This window comes from Aplidium turbinatum, chromosome 18 (genome assembly GCF_918807975.1).
Source record: "Aplidium turbinatum chromosome 18, kaAplTurb1.1, whole genome shotgun sequence".
Classification (NCBI taxonomy): domain Eukaryota; kingdom Metazoa; phylum Chordata; class Ascidiacea; order Aplousobranchia; family Polyclinidae; genus Aplidium; species Aplidium turbinatum.
The window spans coordinates 19,605,677-19,622,849 of record NC_137489.1 but is presented as its reverse complement, the minus strand read 5'-3'; the positions used below and the strand labels follow the sequence as shown (position 1 = coordinate 19,622,849).

Here is a 17,173-nt window from a genome sequence, read left to right as displayed (position 1 = left end):
TAAATTGCTCCTTTCCTTGTAGTTGTAAGTTTAGCTTGTTCATATGAGAAGTGAAATCAGTGAGAAAGGCTAAATTTGTTAACCAATCAGGATCACTCAGTTCATCAATGCCGAAACCTGCATTCTTTTGTTTCAAGAAATTCCCTATTTCGTTTCGCAAATCATAAAACCGTTGTAACATAGCACTGCGACTTAGCCATCTAACCTGATCTTGATGCACAGTTAACAACAGTAGACATTGTTATGATATAAAATGAATTCATGCGTACATAATGATGAAACTTTAGTTTATGCACTAAAAGTAAGATCGTTCGAAGGCCGCAAAAAGTTTGTCCGCGGGCCGCAGTTTGCCGACCCCTGCTTTAGAAGAATGGAGAAATATAATTAGGCTATCAAGTAAAGTGAGGAACTTTTGGATGAACAAATTTGTTGTTGAATTTACTAGTTTTCCTTCAAAAGTTAACCATCACCTCTTCATCTTCAGGAGATGTTTCCTTAACTTGAGCCATATAGGCTATATAATAAAGGATTGGGAGCCTTCTCTATTTTAAATTATACAAGAACATACCACCCCATTTGAAAGGCATTTGGATCCACACGTCCTAAATAGGAAATTGGATCGAAAAATTCATCTTCACTTTCTCAAGTTCGTCATCTTTGCTATCCGCCATGATCATCACAACGTTGTCATCATCTGAGCTTTCATCACAAACGATCGACGTGTTTCTTTTTTTGCAGACGTGCGACACTGAAGAGTTAGACTTTTTACGGTGTCTTTTCTCAAGATCTAACCCTATGATGAGAAATATCACCACTATCGGGAAGAACTGGGACAGCCTGTCCCAGTTCTCCTGCAAGATGTTTTTACGCCATTTTGTAGTTCTACCATTTGTCTTGCAAAAGTATGACTTCTTTACTACTATCAATGCAAGCTGATACTATATACCTGTATAATTCAAGCACTATTACAAAATAGTGCCAAGCCTACAAAAGAACTTTTATCACTCAAAAACTACTTAGGCTACAGCGACTGAAGTTGAATAACTGCTACAACAATGGTCTCAACTACACACAAGTGAAAGGAAACTGATGTTTACGTGAACACATGATCGTTAGCATGACTGGATGTAAAACCCGGGAAATATTGCAGGTGTCCCAGTTGTAACGCGTCCCAATTATCCCCACACTCCTCTATGCGATGACCCCGAAAAAGAATACTCTTCTGAAACGTCTTTTTCAAGAATTGTATTTCAGCAAAAAATAGCCACCGGCTGTCGAAAATTAGTGCAACGCGTAGGCCATGCACTACGCAGTAGAAAACTTGTTACCACAATACAAATTACTGAGATAAAGATGGAAATTTCGTCTAGTTGGTAAGCACCAAGCAAAACAATTTTAATATGCGACCAACCTTTCCAACTGCAATTCTAAAAATGACGAAACTGACTTGAGATATTTGAAATGCACGTAACCAGCTTCTGTGACGTAACAGTGATAAACATTGTTATGCAATTCCCAACAGGTGTTGAAACGGTTTGTGCAATGTTATGCTACAGGTGCAATGTTTTACAGGTCTTACGAAATATGTTGCAATCTCTGCACATTTTTAAAAATATTCCATGACGTAAGTTATGTGACGTTTCATTTGAAGAACGATTGTTCGTAACACATAGTTGGGTAAGTTCACTAATAACTGGTTCTCTAAAAACCGAGCTGAAGACGATAAATAAAACTTAACTTTTTCAGGGGGTCTTTTTCAGGGGTCTGGGGGGCCTCCCCAAGAAAATTTAAAAAAAATTCTTTGAATTTGGTGCATTCTGAGAGCATTTTTAACAAAAATGTGGGTACGAATATTCCTGTAAAATGGTGCTGTCTGGTAGCATAGCAAAAGGATAAAATCATGTTTTCTTCGGCATTTTTTGGAAATAAAGCTAAGTCTCTGTGTTTTCTTGTTGCTAATTCCTGGCTGAGATGTTTGAATGTTTGGTATTGGCAAAACTCGCTCTTTTAATGCAATTTTGTTTAAAACTAGGCAATTTTTTATTAGACTGAAAGCATCATTCTCAATATCGTGACGTCACACGCGTGCCAAAGGGGGGGTTGTAACCCCCAACCCCCCCCTTGGCTACGCCACTGCTTTGGCTCCTTTTTGGGCTACTTGCAAAAAATGGCTTGTTTTCGGGATTGGTTTGAAACGTGTTTTTGGCTAGTTTTTGGCTGCGTAATTTTGTAGAGTCTGGCAACTCTGCAAGGCTTGCTTCTTCAAAAAGTTTAAATGTAGCAAACCTCAAACAGGCTTGCCAGATTGGCCCTTTTTAGAGCCAGTTGACGCATAAAAAATTGTTTGGCCCTTTGTTTTCAATATTTGGCTGTTTTCAGAAGCAGTTGGCACATACTATCAAACTAGCTATTTAAAAAAATGTCTTTCGGAAATGGAGACTGAAAAGTGTCATTACGATTTTTTAGACAGCGTTTAGCTGACAATGTTTATGCCAATACCAAAGATTCGAGTGGAAATACTGTAGAAGATGAAGATTTGGAATTGTTCTTGTAGAAATGTAGAAGACTGTGTTGTTGTAATGTTGTAACGTTATTGACGTTGTTAACGTTGTTATGTATTTAACAACGTTATTGAACAATATAGCTGTTTTTTACGACCTTGTTTGGCTTTTTTTCTTAAAATCTGTCTGACAACCCTTACCTCAAACAGCAGCATTTGGCCTAGAAATTTTAAAAAGAGATTTAGCCAGTGTTGTACGTTGACATCAATTTGACGGCGTCAACTTTTTGTTGGTGCTGAGGCTAGCGCCGTCAACTATTTTGCCGATTTTAAGCGTCACGCGCTATGCGTCATTTTTCGTTTTCATGGAAAATCACGTTTCACAATGAGAGTTTCACAATGTATTTTGGCCAGCACGACTCATCCGACACGATATCACTAAATCATCCAATAAATGGTCTTGTTGCATCTAAAAGGCAGCACTTGGCTATTTGACCGGCTCCGGTCTTTGAATCTGAAACACTATTTGACCGGTCATGACGTCATTACATAAGTACTTTTTTCTCTTTCAAAGCAAAAGACGTGAAGCGCCGATATAAAGTTCTAAATTCAACACGTTTTCTTCGACTCAGTCCGTAGCGCATACGTTGTGTCTCGAGTTGCCATTCTAGAGGGGATGAGTTCGATGCTATTCGGAAGCATTGACTTTTTTTTCATTTTTTTTTATCTAAACTTTGAACCGAAGCGCATTTTTGTGGTCAATTTTTAATTTAAGTAGCCTACAGCCCATTTTTTTATGTCTTTTCAAATGTGAGTAATAAAGTTAGAGTTTTTTTAATTTGCTGGAATTTGAGAATTTCTCTGGGTAATTTTCCGATCGTCATAAGTGACCGTGTTTGCTGAACGACCCTACATTTTTGCTCTGAAGTTAGTTATATTTTTTAAAGAAGTTATGTATAGGCTATAACTAACTTGAGAGCAAAAATGTAATTTTCTTTTAAAAAAAATGGACGATTGGAAAATTGGACCACTTATCACGATCGGAAAATTACCAAGAGAAATTCTCAAATTTCAGCAAATTAAAAAAACTCTAACTTTATTTCTCACATTTGAAAAGACATAAAAAAATGGGCTGTAGGCTACTCAAATTAAAAATTGATCACAAAAATGCGCTTCGGTTCAAAGTTTAAATAAAATAAAATGAAAAAAAAGTCAATGCTTCCGGATAGTATCGAACTCATCCCCTCTAGAATGGCAACCCGAGACGCAACGTATGCGCCACGGACTTAGTTGAAGAGAGCGTGTTGAATTTAGAAGTTTATATCGGCGCTTCACGTCTTTTGCTTTGAAAGAGAAAAAGAAAAAAGTACTTATGTAATGACGTCATGACCGGTCAAATAGTGTTTCAGATTCAAAGACCGGAGCCGGTCAAATAGCCACTGCCCATCTAAAATGACAAAATTATTTTTTACTGATCTCCGGTGCTGATGTTGGCCGTAAAAATCATGTCGACTTATTTTTGATGCCCCCCTTATCGAAAATTGTTCTTTGTAATATTGCTTTGAAGATGGATTACGACTTTGAACAAAAGAATAAATTTTAAACTTCAATTTGTATTTTCCTTCAATTTATTTTTTGTAATTATTAACCTTATCAAAATATATGACAATATGACATGGTCTTCCAACCTTATCACATATTTCTTCATTGTGTAATGTCTTGAGATGAAAATAGATTGAAAATGAATAAATGAATTAAAAAAGAGTCTATTCACTAAAAATGAGAGCAATGGTACCACGAATCCTCACTGAACCTATCAGTAAAAGGTCTTGTTGTGTCTACTGATCTCTGGAGCTGACGTACGGTAAACCTTAAAAAATATGGATTTATTCTTGATATGGGATTTGACTATATATATGTTATAATTGTTATATACACATCGATTAATGGATATTTTGTTCCACTGAAATTCAAAGTCAAAAAGTATTTGTTCACCACTTGTGACGATCGAATTTGTTAATTCATTATCAGTCTTCGAAATTAGTGTCGGCAATTGTTGACGCAGATGCATGAATGGCGTATTAGCGTCGGCACTAAAAATGCCGAAGCCACATGAGCACTTGTAGAGGACCACAAGATTACAAAAAAATTAGTTTTTTTAGACTACACTAGAATAGAATGTTGATTCAATCTTACTATTGCTGGATGTTTTATTTGGGTTACTTCCTACTTCACTGGCGCGCCCAGCTGGGAGAATTGAATCTTTTATAGAAATATCACCCTATTTGCATTGATTTAACGCCAGTAGACGTCAAATTATTGTAAGCATCTACTCCTCATTGCGCCTTGCTTTTCGTTTTCTCATCCAGCTGATGAAGCATCTGATGATACTGTTTCTGACCAGTTCTTTATCAAACGGACTATGTGTTGCTCGCAGTGTCCCAATTGTGCCGAATTATGTTAACTAACTTACACGTAAATCGAGGCAATCTTCTCGTAGGGAGTTATTAATTTGTTGCCGGTATAATGGTTAAGCAATTAATGTTATTTTATGATAATTCAACGTCGCTAGATGTCGAATTAATGTAAAACAAACGTAAATTTTTTATTGGGTATTGTTGTTACACAATATAACCCGCGGAAAATTAAATCGATTTGTGCTGACTCGAAAGTTGAATCAACCCAAATTTAACTTGCTTCCCCCTCTGGGAGTTATTTAACATGAATTATCGTAACATCGTGTGTATCGCGTTGCTCGCTTTATCACTACTTTTGGTATTATTACATCACAACAAATCAAACAATGCGTTCGTAATAGACTACTCTAGTATATTTTTCGCTTCTTGTTTTACATGTTTTGGTACAATCTTTTCATAATAAATGTTCACAGCAATTGCCGAGGTAATTTCAACTGTTGCCGTTTGGCCTCGGCAACATATTGCCAAAGTAAAAATATGCTAATTTTGAAGATTATTATTCGATAAAATGTTTAGATGTCATGTCAGTATGCCGATTTGAGATATAATTTCATTCGTAACGCCCGTATGCGTCAATTTTTTCTTTGATGAGAGGAATTCTGGGTGGACGAGAGTTTTCAAACAGATTTCATTGAATATGTATGTTTGCAAATTCGCAATGGTTTAGTCTTCAAAATTAGCATATTTTTACTTCGGCAAAAACGTTGCCGAGGCCAAGCGGCAAAAGTTGAAATTGCCTTGGCAATTGCTGTGAACATTTAGTGGAAAAAGATTGCAGCCTACTAAAACATGTAAAACGAGAAGCAAAAAATATACTAGAGTAGTTTATCACAAACGCATTGTTTGATTTGTTATGATGTAATAATACCAAAAGTAGTGATAAAGCGAGCAACGCGATACGCACGCTGTTACAATAATTCACGTTAAAAAACTCCCGGGGAGGGAGAGGTAAGTTAATTTCGGAATGGCCCGTTTCGGTGAGTCCGATCCCTTAACGGGGGATTTTTTCAATTTTTTTTTTAAATTATCGGGTACCGTAGCCTAATTATCATTGCCGTTTAAGGGTTTGGGGTTAGGGTTAGAGGTTAGGAACTCACCGAATCGGACTAACGTAATCGGACTCACCGAATAGTAGCAGACCCAGTTAATTTTGGGTTGATTCAACGTTCGAGTCAGCATTAATCGATTGAATTTTCCCGGCGAGTTATATTGCGTAACAACAATGCCCAATAATAAATTTACGTTTGTTTTACATTAATTCGACATCTAGCGACGCTGAATTAAAATCATAAAATAACGTTAATTGCTCAACCAGGTACAGGTAACATATCAAGAGCTCTTAAGAGAAGTATGCCTTGATTTACGTAAGCTTATAAGCCAACATGATTTCGGCACAATTGGGACACTGCGAGCAACACAAAGTGTGTTTGATGAACTAGTCAGAATCGGTATCATCAGATGCTGTATCAGCTCGACGAGATAACGGAAAGCGAGGCGCAACAAGGAGTAGATGCTTACAATAATTTGACGTCTACTGGAGTTAAATCAATGCAAATAGGGTGATATTTATATAAAAGATTCTTCCAGCTGGACACATGTCTAAGCGCCGGCGAAGTAGGAAGTAACCCAAATAAATCATCCAGCAATAGTAAGATTGAATCCTAGTCTGGTGTAGTCTAAGAAAATTAGTTTTTTCTTGTAATCTTGTGGTCCTTACAATCACCTCGGCAATTGCCGACGCTAATTTCGAAGAGTGTGGTTAGTCTTTCTCACAAAGACTGCGTTTAGCGTCGCTGCAGCAATTAAGCTTTAATGGGTTGGATGTTTTCTTTCTTGCACTTTGCGATCTTTTGAGCGCTGCTAAACTAAACAAACTTCTTTTGTTTTCCTTTGCAACCTAAAAAGCGCGTGACTCGTGACCTGTTATCTTTAAAGTGGCGCCTTTGGATTTGCCGCATTTTGATTTGTAAAATCGATTGTTTCAGTACGTCTTTAGTTTTTATTGGTTTAGTTTTTATTGGTTATTTTATTGTCATGTTCATTAAGATGTCATATTCACATTCCCTTACGTTGACTGGGAACTGAAGTTTGATTGTGACATAACAAAAATGAGACCATTCGAAGAAAAGATCATACGTGGCTTTCTCACCAGGAATTGCCAGCTGTGGCAGTTGCCGTAACAACAACAATGCAGTGAGTGCCCCTCTTTTTAAATTTTCCACGCAGCGTTGTTGCGGAATTGCTTTGTTCTTTTGGATACTTAGCGAGAGACATAGCGTAAAACTGCAGTTGGTTGGATAATCCAGCGTTTAAGAAAAACGGAAATAATAATTGTATATAACGAACACTTCAGTGTCATGAAAACAGGGTGGGCGAAACATATTTTGCCCACCCTCGTTTCACGACCGAGTGGGCGTCGCCTACCCTATTTCGACGCCTATGGTAACGCCGTATGGATGAAAAACTTTTACAAGTTTTATACTCTGCTGAGAGTAAAAAAGAAACACAAATGATAAATATTGGAGAAAATGAGTCTCCTTCACAACTTAAGAATCGAACCTCGCAAAACTGCTGAAACAAAACACTTTGTTTGAGTGAAAGAATCACTGCAGGCAACCAATGCCAAATGGTGCGCTCAAGAAGTCATGGGAGTGTGAGTTATCAAAACTTTGAACAATATGAACATGTTGTTATTTTTCTACATCAATGTGACGTTAGTTACTACTTTAAAAAATCTATATCTTTGCTTCTGTAGGAAATCCGCAGCAAAATTTTGAATCTGCCAAATTTTGCCAATATCGGTACTAAACAAATGGCGAATATCACCGATATGTCGATACATCTCTAGTTAAAATAGAAATTTTTTTGACTCGCGATGACAAGGATGTTTTCCACTTCTGTCGTAGCTTATAATGACTATTTTTCTACTTTCATTTCAGGTTGATACGTTTGTAAGTAGGGAAATTGAATATATATATTGACAGTACAGTTTTCCTTCTGCATTCAATGTTGTCATGTCTGATACATCATTGCATTTAGTATCTGAAAAATATCTTAAAAAACGAAAAAGAACAAAAAAGTTGCTTCGTGACATTGCAGAACAGATCAAATTTTATTTCAGCAATGCCAACTTGTATCGAGATAAGTATTTGTTAGAATGCATTGGTCCTAATGGAAGGGGATTTGTGCCAATATCTGTCCTTCTTTCTTTTAATTCTTTAAAAGAAATGAATGCAACAGAATGCCTCGTGCAAAAAGCTGTCAAAAACATTCAATTTCTCCAGCTTTCTGAAGATGGAAAAATGGTGCAGCGAACACTGAGCACAATTGAGGGGCCACCAATTGATGTTGATCACTGCACTATTTTTGTTGAATCATTACCTTCACAGGCAACTGTGCACTGGTTAAAAGAAGTATGTCGCAAACTTGGTCAAGTGAATTATATAGCTTTGCCACATTACAAATCTGGTTCTATCAAAGGTTTTGCATTTATTGAGTTTGCACGTGCTGAAGATGCTATTTTAGCTTGCTCTGTAATAAACTCGCCACCTAAAAACTTTTTTCCAAAGTTACCATCAGTTTTAACAAAATCATCTGACATTACATGCACCACCAGACAGAGCCTGGAATGTATCACTCAAAGTAAGTGTATTTCAAATCGGAATATTGAATTGAACTTATTGTCTCATGTAACATCTAATCATGTTGCATGTGATGTATCCACAGTTTTAACTAATAGTGGCACCAAGATTTCAGAGCTTCCTTCTTCTATTGGCATGCCTCCAACATGTCAGCCAGTTGATACACGTGCATCGACTTCTTTCATTAACCACCAGTCTGAAGAAAACAACGGCCACCACTTTGCCAATGGTGAAGATTCTATTGTGACCTCAATGGCTACTAACCACTTGCCTTTAATCAAAAGCAAAATAACTTGTGTGCACAAAAATAACAGGAAACGTATGGCTTCCAAACCACTCAGTACTTTTAGTGAGAGTGAAGATTTGTCATCAAGCAAGGTCTCAAAACAAGACACGCCTAAAATTAAGTCCGAAATTGTTTGTGTCAAGCAGAAACCACATCCTCCTCTGCTAAATCAAGGAAAGCAAAGCACTAAACATAATCGGAAACGGAGGCACCGTATTGGCACAAGCAGACCAAATGGAGGAAAAAACAACCAAATCAATCTCCATGCTTATACAAAATTAGAATGGATGGAGTTAAAGCGTGGCTACTTGCGACAACAAAGAGAAAACTTTGGAAAATTGAAGAGTGTTTTACAGAAATGGTCAACAACTGACTCTGAACCAACGTCTGGGTACATTAAACGGCATATTGCGTTAAATGATGATGTTGCTGAAGACCAAGAAGAAAAAGAGTCTGCTGTTTGTACTTTTAACAAGAACAATCAAACACCTTCTTCCTTTCACACTGCACCAGTCTTTGTTCCTGGAGTCATTGCATCATTGTCAAGTTTATCACCAAGCACATCTTGTTCAGTTAAGAGTGCTTTTACTCCTTTGCCTAACCACAAAAAAATTAAAAGTTACTTTTCACAATATGGCGGTGTAGCGTATGTGGATGTGAAAGAAGGATCAAGTCATGGTTTCGTCAGATTCAAGGACACTTCAACTGCGCAACTTGCCATTATGGAAGAAAAGAAATTTGGTTTGCGCTTATTGACTGGTGTTGAGGAAGAAAGTTATTGGGATTCATTGTTGCTTTTGAGGCAACAAAAGCGAAGTCGTGAAAGAAAAAAAACTAGTGGTAAAGACAAATTAATTTTACAAGCCGAGCATAGAACTGATCTTGCAAGTAAAAGACATATCAAATTTAACATAGACTTTTAAATACATGCTGTTTTCATTTATTGTCTTCTGCCTAAACTTTAGATCTTTTTGTGAAATTTTGGTAACTCAACTTCAGTTACTGTGTTTTAGAATTTCAAATATATAAGTTTGCCTTTCAATTAAAAAAAACAAAGGCACAGAGCACAAATCATATCAGTTTACATTTTTTGAATTTGTTGTGTGATTAATGTGCTCTAAAACAGTGTTGATCATCCTGTTTGGTTTTGACCATTTCAAAGGTTTCTACATAATACTAGGCTATTTATTTGGGCTATATTTGATGCGTTTGAGGTAGAAGTGATACCGTGCGATCAAGACATTATTATTTTATGTTTATGTCAAAGCCAATGTATGTTTTGGACTGGGAATAATGCGGTGTCCAAAATCATTGCCAAGTTTCAAAACCGTTTTCTTTGATGTTTGCATACCATCATGACTGAGGCTTTATGCTATTTGTTATGTTGTACACCTTTAAATCTCTTAAATTACCATCACAGATAGATGTTTGATTGGTGGTAAAGGCTAGGAGGGTAATCTTCAAGGATACGCCACTTTTTAAACTAAGGTGATTAATTATTGTCAGGAAAGTTAGATTGATTAGCCAAAGATTGGTGAGATTTTGCTGCAATACCGTTCGAGAAGCCATGTGTTAAATCTGCTTTAAAGCATTGTGTACTGTTAATGTCTGTCTTATATTGTTAATGTCTGTCTGGTTTCTTCCTGCATACTTGCACAGCAAGTGCTTTGTTACCATGCTGCACACAGGTCATTCTACCTACCCTGCCCACAAACAGTCACTCATCTTGCAGGAAACACAATATTTTGGCGTGGCTGACTTAGCACGAGACACTTGACTGTGGCCGCCCTGTTAAAATGCCATCTCAAGGTTGACTATTTGGCATGATTTCTATGTCATACATTGAGCATAATCTTGCCCTGTGCATTTATTTTTGTTTGCCAGTGTTGAACTTTCATCATCATTTTTCGAGAATCGCATTGTTTTGATAGAAAATCAACAATGGTAAACAATTGCACAAACAATTGCACAAGGCAAGATGTGATCAATGAACAAAACTCGCCTCGACTTGTCTCGTGGGAGGTATACCCAGCCACAGGTAGACCACTTCTGGATGTTCTAATCTCCTTCCTGCACCCTTTTGTAAGTTCCAGCTTTTTTCTGTGCTGGAACATCTGTATATATGTTGTTTGAACAGAGCTTTTTGGAATGTTATAAGAAATTTATTCAGAAAAGGTCTTCACACTCAATTAGAAATATAACTCCACTTTTTTGTCTCCTTTCACTTGTCGCTTCATAACACTATTGACTTAGTCCTGATCTTTCTTGTGCAGCACATGTCTGTGCCATCTCCCATCCACTGCCATTACTGTAACAGTTGCATCGTTAACATATCCTGTCATTTGAAAAACTGAAACAAACGTTATACATAAACCTATTATGGAATTTTGTTGTCAAGATCTTACAACCCCATGCTTGGAATTACTGCACACAGAATATATATGATAAACATTAAGGAATGTTATGGTAATAATGCTGCAGTAATATATGAAGGCTGCTGTTGGATTTTAGTTTGTGTAACTTCTTGATTAAATGGTTAATGCTGCTTCCAAAAAATTACCATGTCTTTTCATCATTATTTGACAATGAAATGGTTGCGCAGGTCAAAACATTGTCTATGGTGAAAAGCAGTCGTATTGTTTAATGATGAACCATTTCAAGGAACAACGACTGTGCCAGAATGTCTCTTCAGATATGTTTGTGGGAGACCGTGCAATAACTACTGTACCTGGCTTTTTATGAATTTATGACAACGTTGGACATGTAACAAGTCTGCTATTATTAAAAGCAACATGGCAATCTTAAGTGGAAGTATATTCATTTTGTGTTAAAACTGACTGGGTTGACTTAAAAATTGTTTGCATTAAATTTTGTGTTTCATTGTATTTGTTAGTGCAACCATTAAGCTCGTCAAAAAGGACATGTTCAGTAAACTGTCTCAATTTACCGTAATGTTGATACTTCGCATGTTACCCCAATCGTACTTCATTTTTTAATTGTTTAAGTTTACTTTTGGTTTGAAGAGCTGTGTAAGAAACTTTGTAGTTGGTGCAATGATGGATCGAAGACTTTTATTCAAGTGACGTGGCCACAATGAGTGGAATCGTTTATGATTCTATCAGCAAGGTATCTTTATAAACTGAAATTGTTTGAAAACGTAGCTGAATTTCACATGTCAAATTGAAAGAGTAGGCTAGTATGAGTTATTAACTTGTCTTGTGAAAAAAAATTAATTTGTCTAAACAGTGTGTCTAGTTCTTTTGTTATACGTTTTAGTGGGTCTGTGAAGTTGCTGAAAACTAATTTAATTGTTTGAATTGGACAGCAATTCTAGAAAGTATATATATATGTGAAATATCTATTTTGTATTCTGATCATTTGTAAGTGGCCTCTACTAAAAGTTTATACATTGAAGCCCATTTGCTTTATGAATTGTGCAGCACCAGCCTCTTATCGGAACACTGAAGTTGCTGCGACGGTTGATTGTTATTTTATATTTCTGGATTGTTCCAAACACTTAGAAGTCGTTGCGTTTCTCTCGTGTGCTCTACGTAGTTATGATATGATCGCAATTTATTTCATGCACACATGTAATCACAGCATAATTGCAATCAATTACCTTTCTTCATCACTAGTTCATTGCAGGGTGACTCGGGCAATGAAAACCAACCTCTGGCCGCAAAGTAAGTTATATAGTACACTTGTGACTATGTTTTTGTTATCTTGTTATTGCACGATATTCATATTTTTATGTTTTCTTTAAGACTGTGGCTCCTGCGGGCTCTGCGAACGCCTTTTCATAGTTGGTTCTGAAATTCGTGTGGCCATTCAGGCTTATAATTTTTTCCCTACCTACAAATCCTCAGGCTGGAATTTCACAGCGTGCGTGCTCGCATTACGTTGCATTCACATGATTTTACATCTATCTGCGTTGTTGGTCTGTTATGTGCTGTGTGTAATCAATAAGTCTGGGCCATATTTGTAATCTAAACGCTAGTTCTTTAGCTGCAACGTCCCGCCTCTTAAATACTAGTATGAAAACTACTGAGAGTCTTAACTCTTGGTATGTAGGTTTCGATGTTGAGTTGGTTTTCAATATGTAAGTTTGTTACATGTTTCAAGAAGTTTCAACTTGCAGTCGAATGTAGAAAAGTAGTTTCAATAGTTTTCAAGATGAGCAGTAGGCTCCAACTGTAGAAACTCTCATTATGTGCTTCAGTTTCAAGATTGATTTCAATCAGTTTTGCATTCCATTGTTGGCTTAATTTCGTCAGACCAGTCTTACTCTCTTTTGTTCCAATGTGTTAAGTTGGCTTGTGCTTGTGCAATCGCGATAAACTACTACGAAGAATATAGACGCCGTTCTCTGTTTATCCCCACCGCTACCGTGCTCGGGATGTTGTTGCACTACTGCAGCTATATATGGGTGGCCCATCTTTAAATAGTGCCGCTACAAAACCAAAACAAAATGACCTCGCGTCAGACAAGTGAGGTTCTCAATGTCACATATACCAAGTGAATTATATATTCAATCAAACATTTGATAAGATGTCCAGTGGTGTCAGCTGATCCCGTGACAGGTTCCGCTATCCCAGTGTGGAGGTTTGTGCAGCATTTGTGTTGTCCCAGGTACTCCCCTTCGAGCTTGCAGGTTAAGCTGGTCAAGCAGCGGGATCGGATGAGAAAGAGTAGCCCACCCAACTCTTCACAGCGTCTGGTAATCACCAGTGCTCCTAAGAAGTCATCGTTGCTGTCTGCAACGAGGTAACTTGTATGACTAACTTTCACTATAAGATTTGTTGGTTTGTCTGTTGTTTTCAATCAAGTATGAATGTTATATTGACTCGTCGCGGTCATTCAGTTGATCTTTCATCGGAGTGGTGATATGTTAGACTAGTTGCAGAAAACTCGAATGTGTAATGTGTATGTCATCTCCATTCTCCACACGCTGCGCTACGTAGGAGATGTGGTGTTGATATAATTTGATATTAATCTAATATCTCGCTGATTGTGTTTTCCTGCGTAGGCTGCAAATCCCTAAGTCAGGCGGATACCAGAAGCTGGAAAGCTCTCCACTCGTACAACTGGAGTCTGACAGGTGAGACTTCCCATAACATGTTAGTTTGATAGCCACCTGTGAAACCTCTGTTTAGTGAAAGTAATTGTGTGTGGAGAAATTGGACTGTGAACAGCACTGCTCAAAACACTTGGACTTTTACCTCAAATGTTACCTGTCCCCAGGTGCCAATGCAGGCAACTTCTGTATTCTATACTATTCAACTTCTGTATACTTTTATAAATGAATTGTATGCGACTGAAACATTGAAACGAAACGTTTCACGTAGAAACTCCATTCGAAACATTCTCATTGTTTTCAAACAACGAAAACAATATTTCTCTATTGAAAACCTTTAAACATCAAAACAAGATAGATCTTTAATTTTGAATCTTCAATAAACCTTTAGTTTTTGTAATGAATTTGTAACAAAAATTCCAAGGTTTTGTGGAATCATCACAAGTTTCTGTTGGGGCAGAGCACACAAAATAGCTTAATATTTCATTTCATTGAACCTGTATCTGAAAATGCCGGTGCCTTTCACAAAGAAACATTTTGAAATAGATGGAGGCAGAATGTCACCAAAAATATTTAACTCCCATTGAAGGCATCTTGTTGCTGCAGCGCATGTCACGTCGGATGTTTACACAGCGCGAGACAAGGAAGTTCTTGTAGAAATATCTGTACTTTTTGAAATCGTTCTATTTTTAACCAACAAAAGTTACAGAACCACGTTAAAGTTTTTATTTTCTCGTCATTTCGTGTCAGGGTTGGCGTCGGACCCAGGATGGTGTTATCTTGCATTCATTCCTTTTGAAATAATTTATGTTGATGTATAGTGGTTGATGATGTATATAGTTGGAATGCGCATGAAGTTAAAGTTTGTTGTGGTTGGTGGAACCACTCGCTGACCTTTCATGTTTTGTGGCTTATTCAGTGAGGATGAACTCTTCCTCTCCCATAAACACGCCCGCAGCGCCTACCAGGTTAACAAACAGCTTTCCAGGCAACTGGCTAAGGATGGCTTCCAACTGGATGAGATGCCGGATGATGAGGAACTTGATTTGATCCCTCCCAGCGACTTCCGGAGCGGCAGGACTTGTACATGCTGCAACGCACTTAATGTTTCCTGTGTGATACAATGAGTGGCTTCAACTTCAATGAATCAGTGTCAAAGTGAATAAATTTTATGTGAATTTCTTCACCATCCCATCAATCAACGCTTTTGAATTTCCCGATCCATCCCTGCTTCATCCTGTCGTGTTGTTGTGTTTTTGTCGACTGTTTTGTAATGTTATATTTATAGCAATTTATTGTTTGTACAAAGCACTATCTTCACTGAAATTGAGATTTCTTATTTGTTGTTAAACCGTGAATCCGTCAATGCGTGTGAGAATAAGTGTTGTGGAAGATGTAGTTGTTATGCAAACCCCATTTTAACAAAGCGGTCTCTGTACTTCACCACCAACCAGCTTGCCGCACGTAGCTGATCAACGCGCTCCAAAGCGCCACTAACTTGGCATCTGCTTCTTGCCTTTCGAAAATACTTTTTCTATTCTGTGTCGATATAATCGCGATGAATCGTATCCCGTTGATCAAGCCTCTTGGAATTGCTACCGACGCTTGTGTGTCTTGTGTGAGCATAGAACATTTACTCTCATTCTTTTATCGTTCACGATACTAAGCTACAAGAGGGCGACCAAGAGCAAACTTTATGTGAGCTGATCAAGACAGCAACTCTCTCCATGTTATTATGACGACATACTAGCTATTTGGCATACAGAATGTAAAGACTCAAAATTGTCCACTGAAAACGTTGACTGAGCTGTCATACAACACGACGCATCCTACTTTTGTCTCGCTTTCCAAACTCACCGTGAGCTGGGAAGCCACGTGGTTATCCAAGGAGCAGTTGCTGTCCACGCCTGTGCTTTTGTAGCTCGATCTTTCTGTACATTATTCTGTTGAACTTTTGCCGACTGGCATTTGTGGTTGGAACTATGAAAGTTCGCTGCAGCCAGATTTAATGCCGTTGGCTTCTTTGCTGCTGTTGCGTTGGAGTTGTGTCACTATGCTTGCGTTATCCTCACATCGCAAGTATGAACTTTTCTACACATTTTGTTGCATCTTCAATTCACGTAACTTGACCATATTTTGCGTCGCCGATTTAAGCGAAATGCAGTAGCTTGGAAGGGGAGTCAACCGCTCCAGTTTACCCTCTCGCTTTCTTCCAACTAGACACTTACGAGGTCTATCTTCTTAATTGTGACTACTGTGACATCATCATAGCGTCACGTTGTGAGATTGCATGGTATCTTCTCCTGCGCTATTAAAGTATTTTGTGAAGTGGATTGTGAGGAAAGGTGCACCAATCGGTGGCTGCCACGTCATAGCAACTTCGGTTATGCATGGCACCGATGTAGCAGTCGGGGAGTTACCAAGGTTTTCGACTGTTTTCTTCTGTTTTCACTTCCGAGCCGTTGCATATAATGAAGAGTATTGATCAATTTCGTAATTGTTTTTACATGTTCTGTACTTTGTATAGCACTGCCTCCCATATATCTGTCCATTAGGGTGGCCCTTATATGGACCTAAATTTTTTTTTTGCAAATTTTTTAACTCCAATTGTCTAATTCTTTTCCTATGCCTGAAATAATGATTTTGTGAAAGTTTGAAGTGATTTGAACAAAGTTTAGAACTTGCACATCGACGTTGAAGTTTTAGGGGGGTATTGCAACATATCGCGAGGGGGCAAAAACGTTAAATCGGCCATATCTTTTCTTCTACACAGCCTAAAATCATGTTCAACCACTCAAAATTTGTAGAATGATTATGGTTATTCACTGGAGTTACAAAATACAGCTTTTAATTTTGTTCAAAACCATTAACTTATAAGAAAGTGAAAAAAATTGCCATAATTTACTGTTTTGCAGAATATTTTAATTGGTTTGATATTTTCGATAGTTTTAAAGTTCAAAATTAGCAAAATCACAAAACAGAGAGCTCTAAGAATTGTAAATTCAAGGCAAAACATTGTCAAACCGTCGCAGATAAATACAAATAGAGTTTACACAAACATGTTCTTAGTTACTGAGTGAGAGTAGATTTTTTGCAGTTTGGAAATTGTTTCCGATGTTCAGAAACCACTAGCAGATATTGCGTCTGCTCTTCACTATGAGAGAGGATGCGATTGTACTCTTCAATGAGTGCCAC

General features: G+C 37.6%; 2 protein-coding genes across 2 annotated transcripts; both read left to right on the top strand.

Moving 5' to 3' along the window:
• Positions 1-7,971: 7,971 nt before the first annotated feature.
• LOC145787306 (la-related protein 7-like) lies at positions 7,972-11,928 on the top strand. The gene has a single exon (XM_082599027.1). It carries the CDS (start codon positions 7,992-7,994, stop codon positions 9,825-9,827), a length of 1,836 nt encoding a protein of 611 aa, XP_082455153.1. The 5' UTR covers positions 7,972-7,991; the 3' UTR covers positions 9,828-11,928.
• Positions 11,929-15,195, top strand: LOC145787307 (protein FAM219A-like). Its single transcript, XM_082599028.1, has 5 exons — positions 11,929-12,030; positions 12,550-12,587; positions 13,534-13,668; positions 13,931-14,002; positions 14,898-15,195. Exons 1-5 carry the CDS (start codon positions 11,998-12,000, stop codon positions 15,103-15,105), a joined length of 486 nt encoding a protein of 161 aa, XP_082455154.1. The 5' UTR covers positions 11,929-11,997; the 3' UTR covers positions 15,106-15,195.
• Positions 15,196-17,173: the final 1,978 nt, after the last annotated feature.